Raw genomic sequence first — 17054 nt, 5'->3', positions numbered from 1 at the left:
GTTTTTATGCATAGTCATGTCTGTTTTTTCTATATGAGCTTATATAATGAAAAGTTGCTGTATTTTTCACAACTCTTAAACAGGCTTTGTACTTAGAAAAGAGTCATGTGAATATGGACAAATAAAACTCATAATAGAGCTTACTGAGTTGTAGGACCTTTTTAATAAATGATCTATTGCTAAGTTAAAAAAAAAAAGAACAGGAAGTTTTCATTTCTAACTTTTTAGAGTACAACATAAAATTGTACCCATAAGCCATTTGAAGAAGGATTGATTCTTGAACTGTTTTTTTCTTAAGCTGAGTTAATTTGGATAAGTAGATAGTTAAATCTCATATTTGAGAAAGAAGCCCATGTGATTTTTTTCCCTTTGTGGTTTATTAGTTATGGAATAACAGAATTTCTGCAAAAAAAGACATTCAGAACTTATTTTTTAATTTAAAAAATGTCAGTAAAGAAAGGTAATTTAATAATATGAATAATGGTCCAGTATCTGTATTTCCAGTGCCACTAGACTATATTTTGTGTATTGGTGAGGGAGTTCCAGTAATACATATGGAACTATTAATATTTCTCTTTGGGTGTTATCACAATCCAGGAAGCAGCCCATCTAGACATGCATAGTGATGTAATAAGGTGCACAATCGTGTACTTTCTCTTCTATTAAACCTGAGCTAACTGCAGAGATTTTTAAAATCGTCTCTCTTTTAGTCAGCTCTCTGTCTGACTGCAGTTCAGTGAAACAGACATTAGATTGATTAAAAATTTTTTGTTATCTACACACAGCATGGAGGGAGTAGGATAGATTAAGAAAATTCAGTTGTAGTGTTTTTCTTAAATCTGCAATTTGTGGTGCCTGTATTTGATGGCCACATCTTTATAATTGTATGTGTGTGTGTAGGTGTGTGTGTGTAGAGGGGGGTTATATATTATTAGTACGTATAAAATGGACTAGGCATTTTATATTCTTTTTCTTCACATCCATTTCTTATTTGCAGTTGAAGCTAATAGGAAACTACCGACTCATAGATTATGTAGAACATAAAAAATTAAGATGTTGACCAAATATGGCTCCTCCCCCACTCTTAGTGCTATAACACATAGTAGGGTCTCAGAACATGTTTGTTGAATTAAGTTGAAACATTTGTAAAGAACGACTACACGTTCTTTTAAAGGTATTTTCTTGAGATTTTTGATAGTCTATTTTGAAAGATCAATATGGCAGTTTTTATACTTTTAGGACAGTTAGAATGTTTGCATTTGAACTGATTTATAAATTGAATTATTTTCTTCTTTAAGATAAAGGCTCTTACAGGGAGTAATTTTTGTCTTCCAAAATTTAAACCTAACGATAATTTATGGTTTTATTAGAAGACATCATTAATGAATACTTTCTTGTGTTATCCTGTGATCTGATCTTCAGGCATAAAGTAGGATAATTAATTGCCTGCCTACTAATTTTGAAAGTAATTTGTTAACAACTGTATTGTGTGGTTTGGTCACATTCAACCTTAATCATTTTTTTAACAGCTATTTTTTCTTAGGTCACTTGCAGGCTAGAATATTTTGTGGCAAGAAGTGAAGTGTTTTGTAATGTCAGTACTAAGCAAAATACATTCATTTAAAATAATGCTTAATGAAAAAAGTCAGTCTCAAAATGATTCCATTTATTTAACATTCATGAAGTAACTAATAATTACAGAGAAAGAGAACAGATTAGTGGTTGCCAGAAATTAGGGATGGGAGAGAAGAGGTGGGTATGGCTACAAAGGATTAGCACAAAGGAATGTTGTGGTGATGGTACAATTAAGTATCTTGATTGTGGTGGTAGTTACAGAAAGCTATACATGTAATAAAATAGCATAGAGCTATATACATACACAGATATGTGCACGTGTAACTGTGAATATGAATAAGCTTTGTGGTTTGTACCAATGTCTAGTTCCTGGTATTGATATCCAGTTATATAAGATGTTAACGTTGGGGGAGGCTGGGTGTAGGACTTCCTGTATATTTCTTTACAACTTCCTGTGAATTTATAATTATTTCAAAATAAAGTTTAAAAAATATATATTTTTAAAAAGAACTCCCACCCCAAACCAAGGCAGTTATTAAAGGCAGATGTCCATTCAGTTGATCTTCCCTTGCTATCAAGGCCCACCATCCAATTATCACTATAGCAGTACAGCAGAGGACTCACTCAAAGAAGAGTTCTTGATAATCTACTTATGCTTTGGGACATTGTGTTTTACAAGTAGTTCCTGGTAAAACCACTGCTGGTTCTAGAAAACCCATTTCTAGCTATGCCATAGCTCCTGTAGCTAGTGAAGGATTCAGATGTATGCATCTTCCATTTTCCTCTTTTGATTTAGTGAATATGAAACCTTAAGGAATCTTAAAACACAAAAGAAGACATGTACAGCGTTTTAAATATTTAACAGAATAGATTTTCCTGTTTCCATAGATGCAAATTGAATCATACTATACAACTTCAAATAAAATCCAATCTTATATTTTATTAAATACACTGATAAATATTACTATAAAATGGAGCATAGTTTACATACTTTTCTGGTGAACACTTTGGTTTAACTATAATACTCCAAGGGTGGGGAACCTACAGCTACTCTTTCCTATAACTTAACTTATTTAAATATAAGCCTTTCTTTAAGCCCCATGCTCTTAAATATGAGCATGGTGATAATGATAGCTAACCCTTAATTGAGCATTTTGAACCAGATGCGTGCTAAGCATTTTTTACATATTATCTCATTTAATCCTCAGATTGTGAGGTAGGTACTATTATATATTAATAGGTGAGTAACATACCTGGAATAACACACCTAGTAAGAGAGGGGACAGATTGAAACTCAGATTCCAGAGCTTTCGCTGTGACCATTATTCTGTACTTCCTCCTTGTACCATACTGTATAGGCAATCTAAAGTTAGAGGCTGATATGTTGGTTCTTTTTGTTTTATTTTATTGATAACACACACGTATGAAATCTATTTCATCTCTTGCCGAGTTCAATAAGTTGAAGCCTTCCCTTACATATGCAGGAGGATCTGCTTTTGTCATTTTTTCCTTCTGTCACATAACCTTCCTCTTTATGGAAACCAGATTAAAAGTTGAGTCTTAAAATTTGTATTGGTATTTTAATTTAAGCATAGCTCTAAAAACTTGGAAAGACTTGATCTTTAAAATCTTATTGATCCTGCTTTTTAAATTTTACTAGTTATTTTTATCTCCAGTGTGGATCTAGACTACAGTTTCTTATGTTTATAATATGGAAGATTTTAAAATATTTAATACATTTATTGATTTTAATGCAGGATCACTCTTACAGAAACAACTGAAAGTTTTACTGCTACTCTTCATTTTTAACTTTTTGTATGTGTTTAAACAAGTTGTCATCACCTTTAATAGTATTGTCAGAGTTTCTTTAGCTAGAAAACTGAGAATCAGATGAGCTTCAGAAAGAGGTAATTCTCCCTGACCTTTTCAGCTTTAGTTCATAGTTACCTCTTTATCCACTGATGCTATTGGAATTCCGCAGGTGTAAGTCTGTTAATAGGATATGTGAATTACTGTACTTCCTCCATGATGTTATCATCCTATAAGTAATCACATCTGATTTTTTTCAAAGGTCAGACTTCATCCTTCTAAACAGCTATAAACAAGGAAAAGGCCTCTTGGATGTCTCAAAAGTATATATACTTTATATTGGAAAAGCCCTTCCCAGTCTGCTTATTCTACAGTCCGAAAAGTAATAGCCTTGTGTTTTATTTTTCCAAATTCGGTAGTTTGGGTTGAAGCAACCAGTTTTAAAGTGACAGCAGGTGCATTGTGACAGACTGAAGGAGAGAGAGGAAAAATAATAAAAGCAAGAAAAAGTCTGAGGATATTGCTAACTAACTCAGTCATCAAGAAAAATAAATTTACATGAATTATAGAGACATAAGAATATGTTGGGAAGAATTTCATGAGATGCCTATTAACGTATTTAATATTTTAATGTTTAAAATTGATACTCTAGTGAAAAATGTGCCATAGCATATGACAGATTAGCATAGCACCTGGCTCTATAAATGTTAGCTACTATTACTATTTTTTGTTATCAACATCTTTTCCTCTAATTGGAGTCAATTTACTATCTAAAATGTCCGTAGTTCTTTGCCTGTACACTTGTTTTAATTTATTAAGTAAGTTTTCTATTACTTGTATGGCCTTTGTGTATTAACTTTGTCTCCATGATCACAGGGAACTAGAATTAGGTTTGTTTATTTTGTTGTTTGTTGCCATGAAAAACAAAGGCAGCACCAGTTGATACTATACAGCTAAAACAGCAAATGCCAATAGTCTGGAGAACGATAGTCCTAGGCCTGAGGCTTATATTTTTAATTAAAAATAAATTTATCAGTAGCCTTATTTATTGTTTTTTAAAGATAATTCACACACCATAACATTCACCTTTTTAAAGTGTACGTTTTAGTGTTGGTTAGTATGTTTACAAAGCCTTACTTACACTTTTAAGGAAATATTTTACTTAAGTATTCTAATTTTTTTCTTAGGTTGCTAGGTACCTCCTATACTCCTTGCCATCTCTTAAATTCTTTTTGATTCAGGTCTAATGCCATGCCTCTTAGGAAGGCTTTCTTGATTCCTCATGCATTTAGTTTTCTTCTACTCTGTTCTCCCACAGCCCCTTTTTAAAAATCCCTTTATTGTATTGCTTATCACATTTATATTATAATTATCTCGTTAGTTATTTGTCTTCCCTTTCAGACTGTTTCTCTCTCAAGGACAAAGACTTTTCTTGTTTTTCTACTATCTTCAGGAGCTAGAACAATGCTTGATATGGTAGGCATTTCAGTACACATTTATTGACTGATTGTAACCTCAGGTTTACTGCCCGTAAACCTTAAGCATATACTAAGAGCTTGATATAGTATATTCAGTGGTGAATATTAAAATAATTGTGCTTTCGTTGCTGGGAATCATACCATTTTAGTGTTGGAAGCGACCAGTCCTTCCTCACCTATACGTGCACACTCACACACACATTCACATGAGCACACAAAGCAGATTGAAATCCATAGAGATTGGTGGCTTAGTGTGAAGTTGGAACTAAAAGTCCTATACTATTCTGTTTTCTCTTACACCTTACAGCCTTATCTGGTGGTTTACAATGAAAATTCATGTTTCCAAAAATTGAGGGAAAAGATCTTGAAAATGTTAATTTATAATATTATGTTTCTATTTTTAACTGTAAGTATGGAACCAGTTGCCAACTAGAATATTGGAAAAGAAGTGTTAAACAATGACAGCATTTTTCTGTGTCATAGACCTCCGTGAGTGAAAGCCTTCAGAGGGAAGCTGCTAAAAAGCAAGCAATGAAACAGGTAAGGTGGGAGAGTGAGTTAAATACATTTGGTGAAGTATTTCAGCACATATTTTTAAGTATTAGTTTTGGTATCTAGGTGCTGAGACTAAACAAAATAGGTGTGTATAAAGAAATAATTTTATCTTGACCCTTGTTTTCTGATAATGTGTAAGATGTTTCTTGATTTATATGGATTTCTGGTTACCTGTATATGTTTTAAAGGAAAAAACACAGTGAAGAATTAGCTCTTTATTGCTCTGCTGTAGATTAAACCCATTTCTGCTTTTAGATGACTGAGTAGTCGTGACACTGGATTATATGGTTTATTCCAGCTAGTGAGCTTACTTGCTAAAAAAAATTCTTCACAATAAGAGTGATTTCACAATTCCATAATTATTTGAAATTCATGTACGAAGAAAGGGGAATATCAGATAATTTTAATAGACTTGCTAACACCTTATATTTATTTATACAGTACTTTATATATTTCCAAGCAGTTTTTATATGCATACATTATCTTTTTACAAATTTTCACAAACCTTTCATGGTCCTGATTAAGAAATCTGAAACTTCAAAAGGATAAATTACCCCTCATGATCACACAGCTAATTACAGAAGTAAGCCTGAAGGCTTACTAATTTTTTCTATTACACCAATGTATCTTAGATTTAGCTGCTGTAGAACATAATGGAATTAAACAATGACAAAGTACCTTTTTTTTGTTTTAATTTTTTGCCCCTCCACATTTTCTATAAGTTTTGACATTCACTTGTCCCTTAGCTAACTAGAATTCAGCATAAGGATGAATTTGTTAGGTACTTTCTATGTGCCAGACATTATAGCAACTACTTCCTAAGAATTATTTTAATTCTTACCACAATCCTATGAGATAGATACTCATAATCCCCATTTCATAATTGAGGAAATGAAAGTAAAAAGGATTTACGTGACTTTCATGAGGTATGTTCAAATTAGGCAGGGAAATTTTAGCTTCTGTGTTTTACTGCCTCCCTGGGGAATGGACACAGAATTATGTATTTAGTTATTTTAAGATAATACCTTAGTTTCCTAGTGGAGTGTGTTGTGTAACTCAGCAGCCTCACAATGATTTCATAAAAACCTAAAATCATTAAATTAAACTGTGATTTCTTTGACATAAATACTGGAGTGCTTTGAATCCAAATTTTAGAGTTCACTGGAATTTTAGAGAACATCGAGTTCAACTTTTTACTGTATAGATGAGAGAATTAGTTCCAGAGAGTCTGGAAACTTCTCCAAGGTCATGTAGGTGTCTTGTTTTCTGGTGTTCTTTTGACATTTTTGTATTGCCTTTTCATGATCACTTAAAGCATAAATCCCAAATCTAATTTCATTCTTCACTCGGGCTTGTTCACAGCCACTTTTTCTATTTAGTGGGACTTTTTCATAGTTTGCTTGGAAATGGGGAATGCTGCTGCAGTTCTTCTAGTACCTCTAACCTGCTTGCTGCTGCTGTGATCTCCTGTCTGTACCACCTCCTTTTCACCTTATTTTCCATGTGGAGGTTTCAGCTCTTGTCTTCTACTTTTATCCCTCTTGTCTAAAACTTTTATCATGAAGAGTACTAGTTTGATTGCATTTATTAAATCTAAGAGAAAATACTCTTAGAAATGGTATACTTTACCTAATAGATCACTTTTTTCTTTTTTTTTCATTCTTTTATCTGAATCTCAAGTGATGACAACATGTTATTCGCTGTTTCATTGGATAAACTTGATATGTCATCATTAAATATTTGCTGTAGGTCTTCGGTAGGTATCTGTTGTCAAGTTAAGGAAGTTATTTCTGATCTTGATTTGAGGTTTTGTTTATTGTTTGTTTATTTGTTTAAATCATGAGTAAACTATATAGAAAAGATAATAAGTTTTATGACCATGCTGAATTCATACCAATAAAATAAGATGGATTTAACTTTAGAAAAATCAATCATAACTTCACATAAATGTTATACCCAACATAGGCATAACGTATTATTCTTTTTATATATCATTGCATTTGGTTTACTAAAATTTGATTAAGGATTTTTGTACAAGTGTTGAGTTTTGCATCACAAGTGAAGTTAGCCTATAATTTTTCTTATCCTTCACTGTAATTATCCAGATTGAAAAAAAATGTAAAAATCTGACAACTCCAAGGTTTGATGGGTCTTAAGGAGCTAATGATAAATATGTTTTATAAGTTTATTTCTACTTCGTTAATTTCTGCCTTACAAATGAGTGTTTTCTTCATTCTGCTGTCTTTGGGTGTATTTTGTTATTTTCCTGAGTTTTTGAGATGGGTGCATTAGCTCTGTTTTTTTGCCCTTTTTCTTTTCTAATTTATGTACTTAAAGCTATACATTTTCCTCTAAACACTGGTATCACTATATCTCACAAATTTGGTAAGTAGTATTTTTGTTACTCAGTTCAAAATATTTTCTAATTTCCATTATGATTGATTTTTCTAAATATATAGGGACTTTTTGTTATTGATTTTTAACATAATTTATTTGTGTTCCAACACATGTATTGTATTGTTTCATATCTTTAAAATTGTTGAGATTAAGTTTATGGTCCAATAAATAATTTTTATAAATATTGCTTCTATGCTTGAAAAATGTTCTCTATGTTTCCATTGGGTCAATTGTTTACCATGAATATTCATACTAATTTTTTTGTCTGTTCTATTGATTCCTGAGAGACATATGTTAAAATCCTCTACTATGGGTGTGGACTTATCTGTTTTTCCTTAGATTTCTGTTCAGTTTTTTGCTTTATGTGTTTTGAGACTGAAGTTAATAACTTATTTCTACAAAAGTGCTCTCCTACCACTCTCCCAACAGTACAAAGGCATGTTGTCTATTTAAAACAGCCTTACTGTCCCTTTTCCCTTGCTTTTTATTGTCGTGGTGGTTATTATTTCTTAGATTCTCCAGGTTGGGTTTGAGGAGGGAGCAGCAGCGCTAATTCACCATGTAGGCAGGAGAATCATTGTTTTTCCAAGGTTAAAGTAAATGTTGAAAAGTAAGAAAATTAAAAAATTTTTTATGTCTTAAAACAGTATTCCATTAAAAAGTTAGCATGTACATCATTTCAGAGTCTTAATTGTTGCTATGCAAAAACCGGAGAATATCAGGTCGGTTCTTTGAATAATTATAATATCACTCTGTCACTTAAAAAGGATCCCTCTTGTGTTCCACCTTGCAATAGGCAATGTAACAATTAAAGAAAAAGTAAAAATGTGTGGTCTCAGGAACTTACAAGCTAGTGCAACAGACTAAGATTTGTAAAACAACTAGAAAGCAATAACATCAAGCATATCATTAAGAGCTAAATATTGCAGTATAGAATGTGCCATCAGACAGAGATCATTGGAGGTAAAAGTCCTCAGAGATGGCCTTATTTAAGAGGTAGAATTTGAGCTTAGCTCTGAAGCGCAAGATAAGATTTTAATGGCCTGAAAGAAGGAAGAAGAACATTTAAGACAAAGGGAACATGATGAAAAAGGCAGAGGATTTTATATAATTAAAATTACAAAAAATGTTAATTACAGAATGTCCCCACTTTTCTGTTATGTTGGGAGCTTTTTATAAAGTATTTCCTACCATTTGGGAACTGAACATTCTATTTGGTAACTCAATTAAAAATGATAAAGTATAATATAGTATAATATAATACAATATAATATAATATAAGCATCTCAAAACCAAGGTTAGATATTTCTAAGTCATACCTTGGACCTTTTGACCTTTTGATGTGAATACTTCTATTTGAATAGCATACTTCTATTATGTACAGATGAATAAATAATAATAGCTAACGTTTATTAAACAATTACTTTCTGTCAGGCTCTAAGTATTTTAAGTTTATTAAGTTATTTAATGATCACAACAACTTGGAAGGTAGATAACAATTATTCTCATTTTTTTTAGATGAGGAAAACTGAAACACAAAAAGAGATTAAACAAACTTGCCAAAGTAGCTATTAAGTGTAGAACCAGGATTCAGACCCAGGTAGCCTGACTCCAGAATTGATGTTTATATTTTTTGTCTTAAAATGTGATTGACATAATTTTATCATGTATTTCTGATTTCTGATCCTTTCTCAAGAAATTACTTAGATTTTTAGCTGGCTCATATTTTTGAAACATGTTTAATTTTTTTTTTAAGACCAAATTGGAAATCCAGAAGGCCCTTGCAGAAGATTCTACTGTATATGAATATGACAGTATTTATGATGAAATGCAGAAAAAAAAGGAAGAAAATAATCCCAAATTACTCTTGGGAAAGGACCGAAAGGTTTGTAGCTGAAAATACAAACTTTCTTTGATCTTGATCTGCATTTTATATCTTAATTTTATTTCAGCATGAAGATGATCTAAAGCTTTTAGGTGTTTGAAGTGTGAAGAGCCCCTAGTCCAGTTGTTGTAGATTTGATTTAGAACTCAGGAAGCCTTACATTTAGTATTGCAGCAGGAACAAGTGAATTATCTTAACAATTTTGTGAATTTTATTTTTTACTTTAAAACGTTTGCAAATAATTTTTTGAAAAATTTTTCTTAGAAAGTCTTTGTCCTGCTCTTGTTCATCTTTATTTGTATTTTATCATTGTCATTTTTTATTACTTCCTATGTAGTAACTGAATCGTATATACATACCATGATCAGATTTTTAGTTTGAAAAAAAATTGAGGGCCAGGAGAATTGAAGTTAGTTCAGACTTTCTGTCACTCTTATTTTTTCACAAGTACAAACTGATTTTTAAAGGATCTTTGCATCTTACAGTATCTACAAATAAAGTGGTGGTATAAAATTATATTAAATCTATTATTTTAAATAATCATATTTCAACTAATGTGAAAAACTAGTAGGAACCTTTTCAATTTACTTATCTGTTGAAGAACCGTTAAGACAATACCATTTAAAAGGGTGAGAAACACTGGGAAAATTCCTTATTTAGTTTGAGATTTAAAAAAAAAAATAGTAAAATAGCACTTTGAATAATTTTTGTCTTTACACTTAACATTTTTATTGAAAATAACTTTAGTTTTAATCTTGCTGGTAAATTTATATTGACTTTTCAGAAGATGACATTTCTACTTGTTTGGCCTAGAAGTTTCTATCTTAATGAATTAATTATAAAAAATAGAATATTAACAATTATCTTTGACTCTTTCCTAAATCTTATTTTTTCACCTAGCCCAAGTATATTCACAACTTACTAAAAGCAGTTGAGATCAGAAAAAAGGAACAAGAAAAAAGAATGGAAAAGAAAATACAAAGAGAACGAGAAATGGAAAAGGGAGAATTTGATGACAAAGAAGCATTTGTGACATCTGCTTATAAGAAAAAACTGCAAGAAAGAGCTGAAGAGGAGGAAAGAGAAAAGAGAGCTGCTGCACTTGAAGGTGAAATGGAAGAGGGAGAGGGTAGAAGAAAACAAGCAGCAGAATTCTGCTCTGTGGTTAGCCGTTTGTTTGCTCTGTCCCCTAACTTTGTGTGGTTATAATTCATGTATATAAATTCAATGTACAAAATATGGTATTGTATAGTATCATAAAACAGAGGAGATTTTAACTGAAAACACAGTTGTACTCTTAGTAACTATAACTTCTGAACTTTTCACTTACATCTCATTTTGTTGCTTAAACTTCTGGTCATTATAAATCATTGCCTTGGAAAATGATTCCAAATGTAGAAACGTTGATTATAAGGCACAATACCATGACATTTATCAGCAGCAATACAAACTGAGATTTAAATCCTAGTTATATTTTCTGGGATGAGAAAACTAGAGGAATACCACCCAAGGAGCATCAGCTGGGCATTTAGAAAAACAATAACATTAATTCAAGAAAGAACAAAGATATGCAGAGGCCAAAGAATATCATAGTGCTTTATTTCAGTGCTTTCTACTCATGATTATTTCTCAGGATCTAACTAAAATATGTACTTATAGGTAGCTTAATTGGCAAGTGCTCATCAACTTTTAAGTGGAAGGAAACCAAATCTGTAAGACTTGGTCTAAGCATGTACTGTGTGTCATCTAGAGCACCAGTCCACAAATTTTCTATAAAGCACCAGATAAACATCTTATTTTAGGCTTTGTGTACCGTATGGTCTCTGTTGCAACTACTCAGCTCTGCCTTTGTATCGCAAAAGCAGACCTGGACAATACATAAACAAATGAACAAGGGCTAAGTTGCAATAAAAGTTTATTTAGAAAGATAGGCAGCAGGCCAAATTTGGCCTATAGGCTTTAGTTTGCCAACCCTGATCTAGAGAATAGTTTACATCCTGTGTATGTTATATACTCTCTACCTGTAAAACAACTGCATTTTTGCTTTGTTGAATATATTCTCACTTTTGCTTTCCTTTCCCTCTTAGCACGTTTGGATGTAACCAAGCAGAAAGATCTCAGTGGATTTTATAGGCACCTGTTAAATCAAGCAGTTGGTGAAGAGGAAGTACCTACATGCAGCTTTCGTGAAGCCAGGTGAGATGTGACATATGGAACATTTAGAAGAAAGATACTGTTCATGATCTGTGGTTATGGGATCGTTTTAACCCTCTGAAAGATAGAGGATTGCATATTGTTTTGTCAGCCAAACCTGACCTAATTGAATGAATGGGTAAGGATGTACAGTTTCTTAATTTAAAAACCTGCAGATTTAGTTCAAGGTAATTTTTCTTCTGCAGTAATCCTATATGCATGTTCAGGTAATATATAAAAAGAGACATGGGTGATTTTCATAAATAGGACCCAGCCTCCATAAAAAGTAAGATGCACATGTCAAGAAATGTGTGGCTGTTTAATATTAAATATAAAGTTTGGTAACAATGGCCACATCTCAGGTACTCGCTTGCCACATTTGGCTAGTGGCTACCTTATTATCAAACAGCACAGATATGGACATGACCGTTTCTATAGACATTTCTGCCAATACTGGCCTGAAAAGGAAGGATTGGAGGGGTTTTTGCATAAAATTGTAACGGTTTAAACAGGAATGGTGAAATGATTATGCCATAGGTGTACAGCTGAAGGTAAAAGGGAGAATTTTTTCTAACTTGTATATAAGTAAACTTTTTTGGGGGAACAGAAACATTCAGATAAGAGGATTTGGCTCTTTGCAGCTCGGGAAAGAGGAGAGGCAGGAGAATAGAATTAAGGATGAAGAGAGGGAATTAGGTTTATTCTTTCTACCCCAACCCCCAACTACTAGTTTTTGGTTACAAAATTGATGAGAATTATGATTCTTAAGTATATTTGAAGGTTGAGATTTTTGAATAGAAAATAAGTTTTTCTATTAGAGTTTCATCTGGAATAGTTGTGAGGCCGGCCATGATACTTCATAACGTCACTGAATATTGCACTTCTCAGAATCTACTAGAATTCCTAATTATTAGTGAGTACGTTAGCCAAGACAGTTCTGCTAGGAATTTCTAGAGAACCATACTTACTGCTGTTTGTATGATTAGTAAGAATGAATGTGTGAGTAATGTAAATAAACTAACCACACTTATTAGCTGGGAAGATGTAGATGATACAAACATTTATAGTGTTACTGATTGTAATAGGTGAATGTATTTACATATTTCCCTTTTGTTGTGGTAAGTGCCAGAGAGTATGTCAGGATGCTCGTGCCTTTTTAATCATAAGAGGGTTTATTTAGAGTTAGATTTTGTCACCATTTTGCTGTGAAAAAATTTCATTTATGTCCAGGACTTTCCTTAAAATTTTTTAGGAGAAAAATAAAAATCCAACAGAGCCACAATTTGAATTTTATGTTGTAAAAATAACTACTAAGATCCAGAATATATCTTACTTTTCCCAATTTTTCTTTGTCTATGCTTATTAGCAAAAAGACCTTGCACAGACCTCTGCCTGAGGGTTGTAGTGGTCCAGTACAGAAGGGCTTATTGTCTTTTTCATTTCTTCCAATAATGAAAATATTCTGAATGGTTAGAGAATGCTAGTTTGCAGATGTTTACAAGGTAAATAGACCTTTTTTACATTTGGATAATCAGAAAGTATACATAATTGTTATTGTATTGACTTAATTATTGAGAATTGTATGAATACTTCATTTGCTTACTAACTACAGTTGATAATATGGCATTTAGTGTTATATTATTTTTTTGAAGGTCTGGGATAAAGGAAGAGAAACCAAGGGGTTATTCTGATGAAGTAAGTTCAGAGAACAGCACACATGAGAAATGCATTCTCCAAACTGTTGTGAAAGTAGAGGAAAACCTAGATGCAGACAGTGACTTGAATGCTAGCAGCAGTGAGGATGATGAAGTGGAAGAAAAAGGAAACTGCAGAAGGGAAAAGAGCATAGAGCCCTCCATGAATGACTCCAAGCATCACAGGAATCAAACCCATTCACGGTCATCTAGTGTAGAAAGAGAACATGGTACCAAACACCACGCAAAAAGTTCCAAGTCAAAAGGACATGAGAAAAGGGAAGATCAGCATCAAGAGAGACAATCCAGGGACCAGAACTATTATACTGACCGTGATTACCGAAAAGAAAAGAAGGATTCCCATAGGCACAGAGAGGCTAGTCAGAGAGATTCCCACTGGAAGAGGCATGAACAAGAAGATAAACTGAGGGGAAGAGACCAAAGAGAAAGAAATGACAGAGAATGGAAAAGGGAGAAATATCCCAGAAGAGAACAAGAAAGAGATAGACAACGAAATGATCATGACCAACACAGAGAGAAAGGAGAAGAGAAGGAAGAGAAAAACAAAGAAAAGGAAGAGCAGATGAAAGCAAGGAAAGAAAGATATGAAGACAGTGATAAATACCGAGATAGAGAAAAACGAGAAGTAAGTGGTCAGTCTTCAGAAAGAAAGCGAGACAGAAAGGAAAGCAGCCCGAATTCTAGGGCGAAAAATAGGTTTCTTGAGCAGGAAAGATCCCACAAAATGAGAAACATGGAAAAGGACAAAGAAAGAAACACAGAGAAACCCTCTAGTTCTGAAACAGCACTGGGAGCAAAACACAGCATCACAGAGGAATGCCAAGAGACTGGCAAAGAACAAGAGAAACTAGATGAGGCAGTGAACAAGTTTGCAAAGCGGAACAATGAAGAAACTGTAATGTCAGCTAGAGACAGGTACTTGGCCAGGCAAATGGCACGTGGTAACGCAAAGACATATATTGAGAAAGAAGATGACTGAATATTCCTGCAAGATGCTGTGTGAACACATAAAGAAGTATGTTAACAGTGGTTGGGAGGATATTTTGAAAATATATTTTAAAAATTCATTTTTGATTTAGGTTTAAGTCAAAAGTCAGTCCTTTATCTTGAATGTTTGACTGAATCGATATATAATACTTAGATATGTAATACTGACTTATGAACCAACACATTCTTGGTTGTATTCAGGCAACCTAAAGAGTGTGCTAAATTCCAGTAGGAACTTTATGAGGAAAATTAGCTCCACTACAACCATTAAAAAATAATTTAAACAACTCTCCCAATGTTGGTATTGTTGCAGGAACTGTTTGTTTTATAAATGTTTCAGATAAAATTATGTGGATTTGAACAATAGAGAATATCGTTATACCTTGTTTTGAAAGTGTAAAATATGGATATACATCTTGTCTAAATAACTTTAGCATACTTGGCTTAACTGAAAATAAAAATAGTGATATGTTTATACATTTAATTCATGCTTGTATTTTATTTTAAAAATAGTCACTCATTTATGCCACAGTTCCTCTTTTTTTCCATTAAAAATCACTTTGATTCTGAAACCCTAGCAAGTTAGTGAATTGGTTATGTATATAAATTAGTTTTAGCTAAGTGTGAAAAGATGGAGCCATTTAGCCTAAATGAAATTAGCTAAAGATCCAGCTGGCCTATTTATGAACATGTCTTGTTTTATATAGCTTATTACAGCTTCCATTTATGTATCAGGAAAAAAAAACCCACTAGAATCTCGGTACTAAGTCTTTGAAATTTATTACTTGAAATTAAATATTGTAAATAATTTATTCATGGGAAAAGGATGAATGGTATGGAGAAAATAGTTCTCCAACAGGTCTTCCCATTAAGAAAGTGCTATTTATATCTCTTACACTTTATCATAAAGAGTTAACCCCATTTTATTTTTAGGATAAACTTAGTTTAATAAGAATATTGACTTTTGGAAAATTATATTAAGGATCAAATTAAGCATTCATAATCATTTTATTGTACTTTTGAAACCAGAAAAGTAACATGAAACCTAGTGCTCTTATCTCTTTAATGACACATTAAATATCAGTTACATCCTAATATTTTAAAATAGATCAATGACAAACACTTAAAAAGCACTGACTAAGTGTGCACAGAGGAATGCAGTATAATGTAACTATGAAAAAGTTAGGGTGAGATCATGGAAGACCACGAATGACAGGCTAAAACTCTTCAACTTTGATAGAGAATTTGGTTCCTTTGTTAGGGTGGTTATAAGTAGAGCCATATATTGAAAAGATTAACCATAGTATGCAAGATACAGTCTAGGAGGGAGAGACTGGAGTCTGAGGGATCTGATAAGCTGTTGATTTCCCTCTTCCAGAAGTTCAGAGACTTTCACAAAGTAGCTTGGATGCTTTAGCTAGGAAAAGCTATATACAGTTGACCCTTGAACAACATGAGTTTGAACTGTGTGAGTCTAATTATATGCAAATTTTTTCAATAATGTAAATGTATTCCTTATGATTTTCTTAACATTTTCTTTAGCTTACTTTATTGTAAGAATATAGTACATAATACATACAACATACAAAATATGCTGGCTGACTGTTTATGTTATTGATAAGGCTTCCAGTTGGTCACCAGTAGGCTATTAGTCAACTTTGGGGGGATCAAAAGTTATACACAGATTTTCGACTATGTGGGAGGTTGCTTCCCCTAACCTCACCCCTGTGTTGTTCAAGAGCCAACTGTATATTATTAACTTTGACCTAACTCCGGGAGAAGCTGCAAATTAAAGGTTTCTTCTATGTCCTTTCCCAGATAGATTTTTTTGCCTCTGGCATTCATTTACTTTTTCTGGAAACAGTGCCTTGACCTTGGGAAGTACCCCTTCACTACTCAGTCCAGTGATTCAAATGGGATCGAATAGGCTCCAGGAAAGGTATGTGACTCAGGCTAGGCCAATTCAGAGATTTGTCAGAACTTAAAAGAGATGTTTTCCACTAGCATTGGCAAAGGTGACAATGAGGTAAGTCCAGAGTTGCATGGGACAATGAGTACCTGACTGCCTGACAGGAGAAAGCCCACACAAAAGAAAACAAAGGAGAGGAAGACAGACCTGATGATTGCTTTTGAGTCTCTGGCTCTTGTGAGGCATATGTATTTCTTAGATACAGTGGTACCTCGGTTTTCGAACGTAATCCGTTCCAGAACACCTTTCGAGTTCTAAAACATTCGAAAACAGCCGACAGCTAGGCCTCAGGATCTTGCACTCAGCGGAAGCCATGTGACATGTTTGACTTCTGAGTCATGTTCGAAAACCGAAGCATTTACTTCCGGGTTTACGGCATTCATAAACCAAAATGTTTGTCAAGGGAGACGTTCAAAAACCGAGGTACCACTGTACTTAAATCAATACTGTTCCTTTTTCTCTTGGGCCAATTTAAATTGGATTTCTGCCAC

General features: G+C 33.2%; 1 protein-coding gene across 2 annotated transcripts in view; it reads left to right on the top strand.

Annotated features, from left to right (window-relative positions):
• The window catches only part of NSRP1 (nuclear speckle splicing regulatory protein 1), a 33874-nt gene extending 16867 nt beyond the window's left edge, over positions 1-17007 (top strand). Inside the window, exons 3-8 of one of the 2 annotated variants that reach the window (XM_081027833.1) lie at positions 5346-5402; positions 7098-7173; positions 9571-9699; positions 10600-10807; positions 11787-11895; positions 13545-17007. In XM_081027833.1, coding sequence (XP_080883959.1) covers positions 7108-7173; positions 9571-9699; positions 10600-10807; positions 11787-11895; positions 13545-14586 — 1554 coding nt within the window. In that variant the 5' untranslated portion in view covers positions 5346-5402; positions 7098-7107 and the 3' untranslated portion in view covers positions 14587-17007. The remainder of the gene's footprint in view (positions 1-5345; positions 5403-7097; positions 7174-9570; positions 9700-10599; positions 10808-11786; positions 11896-13544) is intronic. The other variant, XM_081027832.1, reaches the window with a different exon arrangement.
• Positions 17008-17054: the final 47 nt, after the last annotated feature.

The sequence above is a fragment of the Rhinolophus hipposideros genome (assembly GCF_964194185.1).
Source record: "Rhinolophus hipposideros genome assembly, chromosome: 20".
NCBI classification, from domain to species: domain Eukaryota; kingdom Metazoa; phylum Chordata; class Mammalia; order Chiroptera; family Rhinolophidae; genus Rhinolophus; species Rhinolophus hipposideros.
This window is presented reverse-complemented; position numbering and strand designations above follow the sequence as displayed.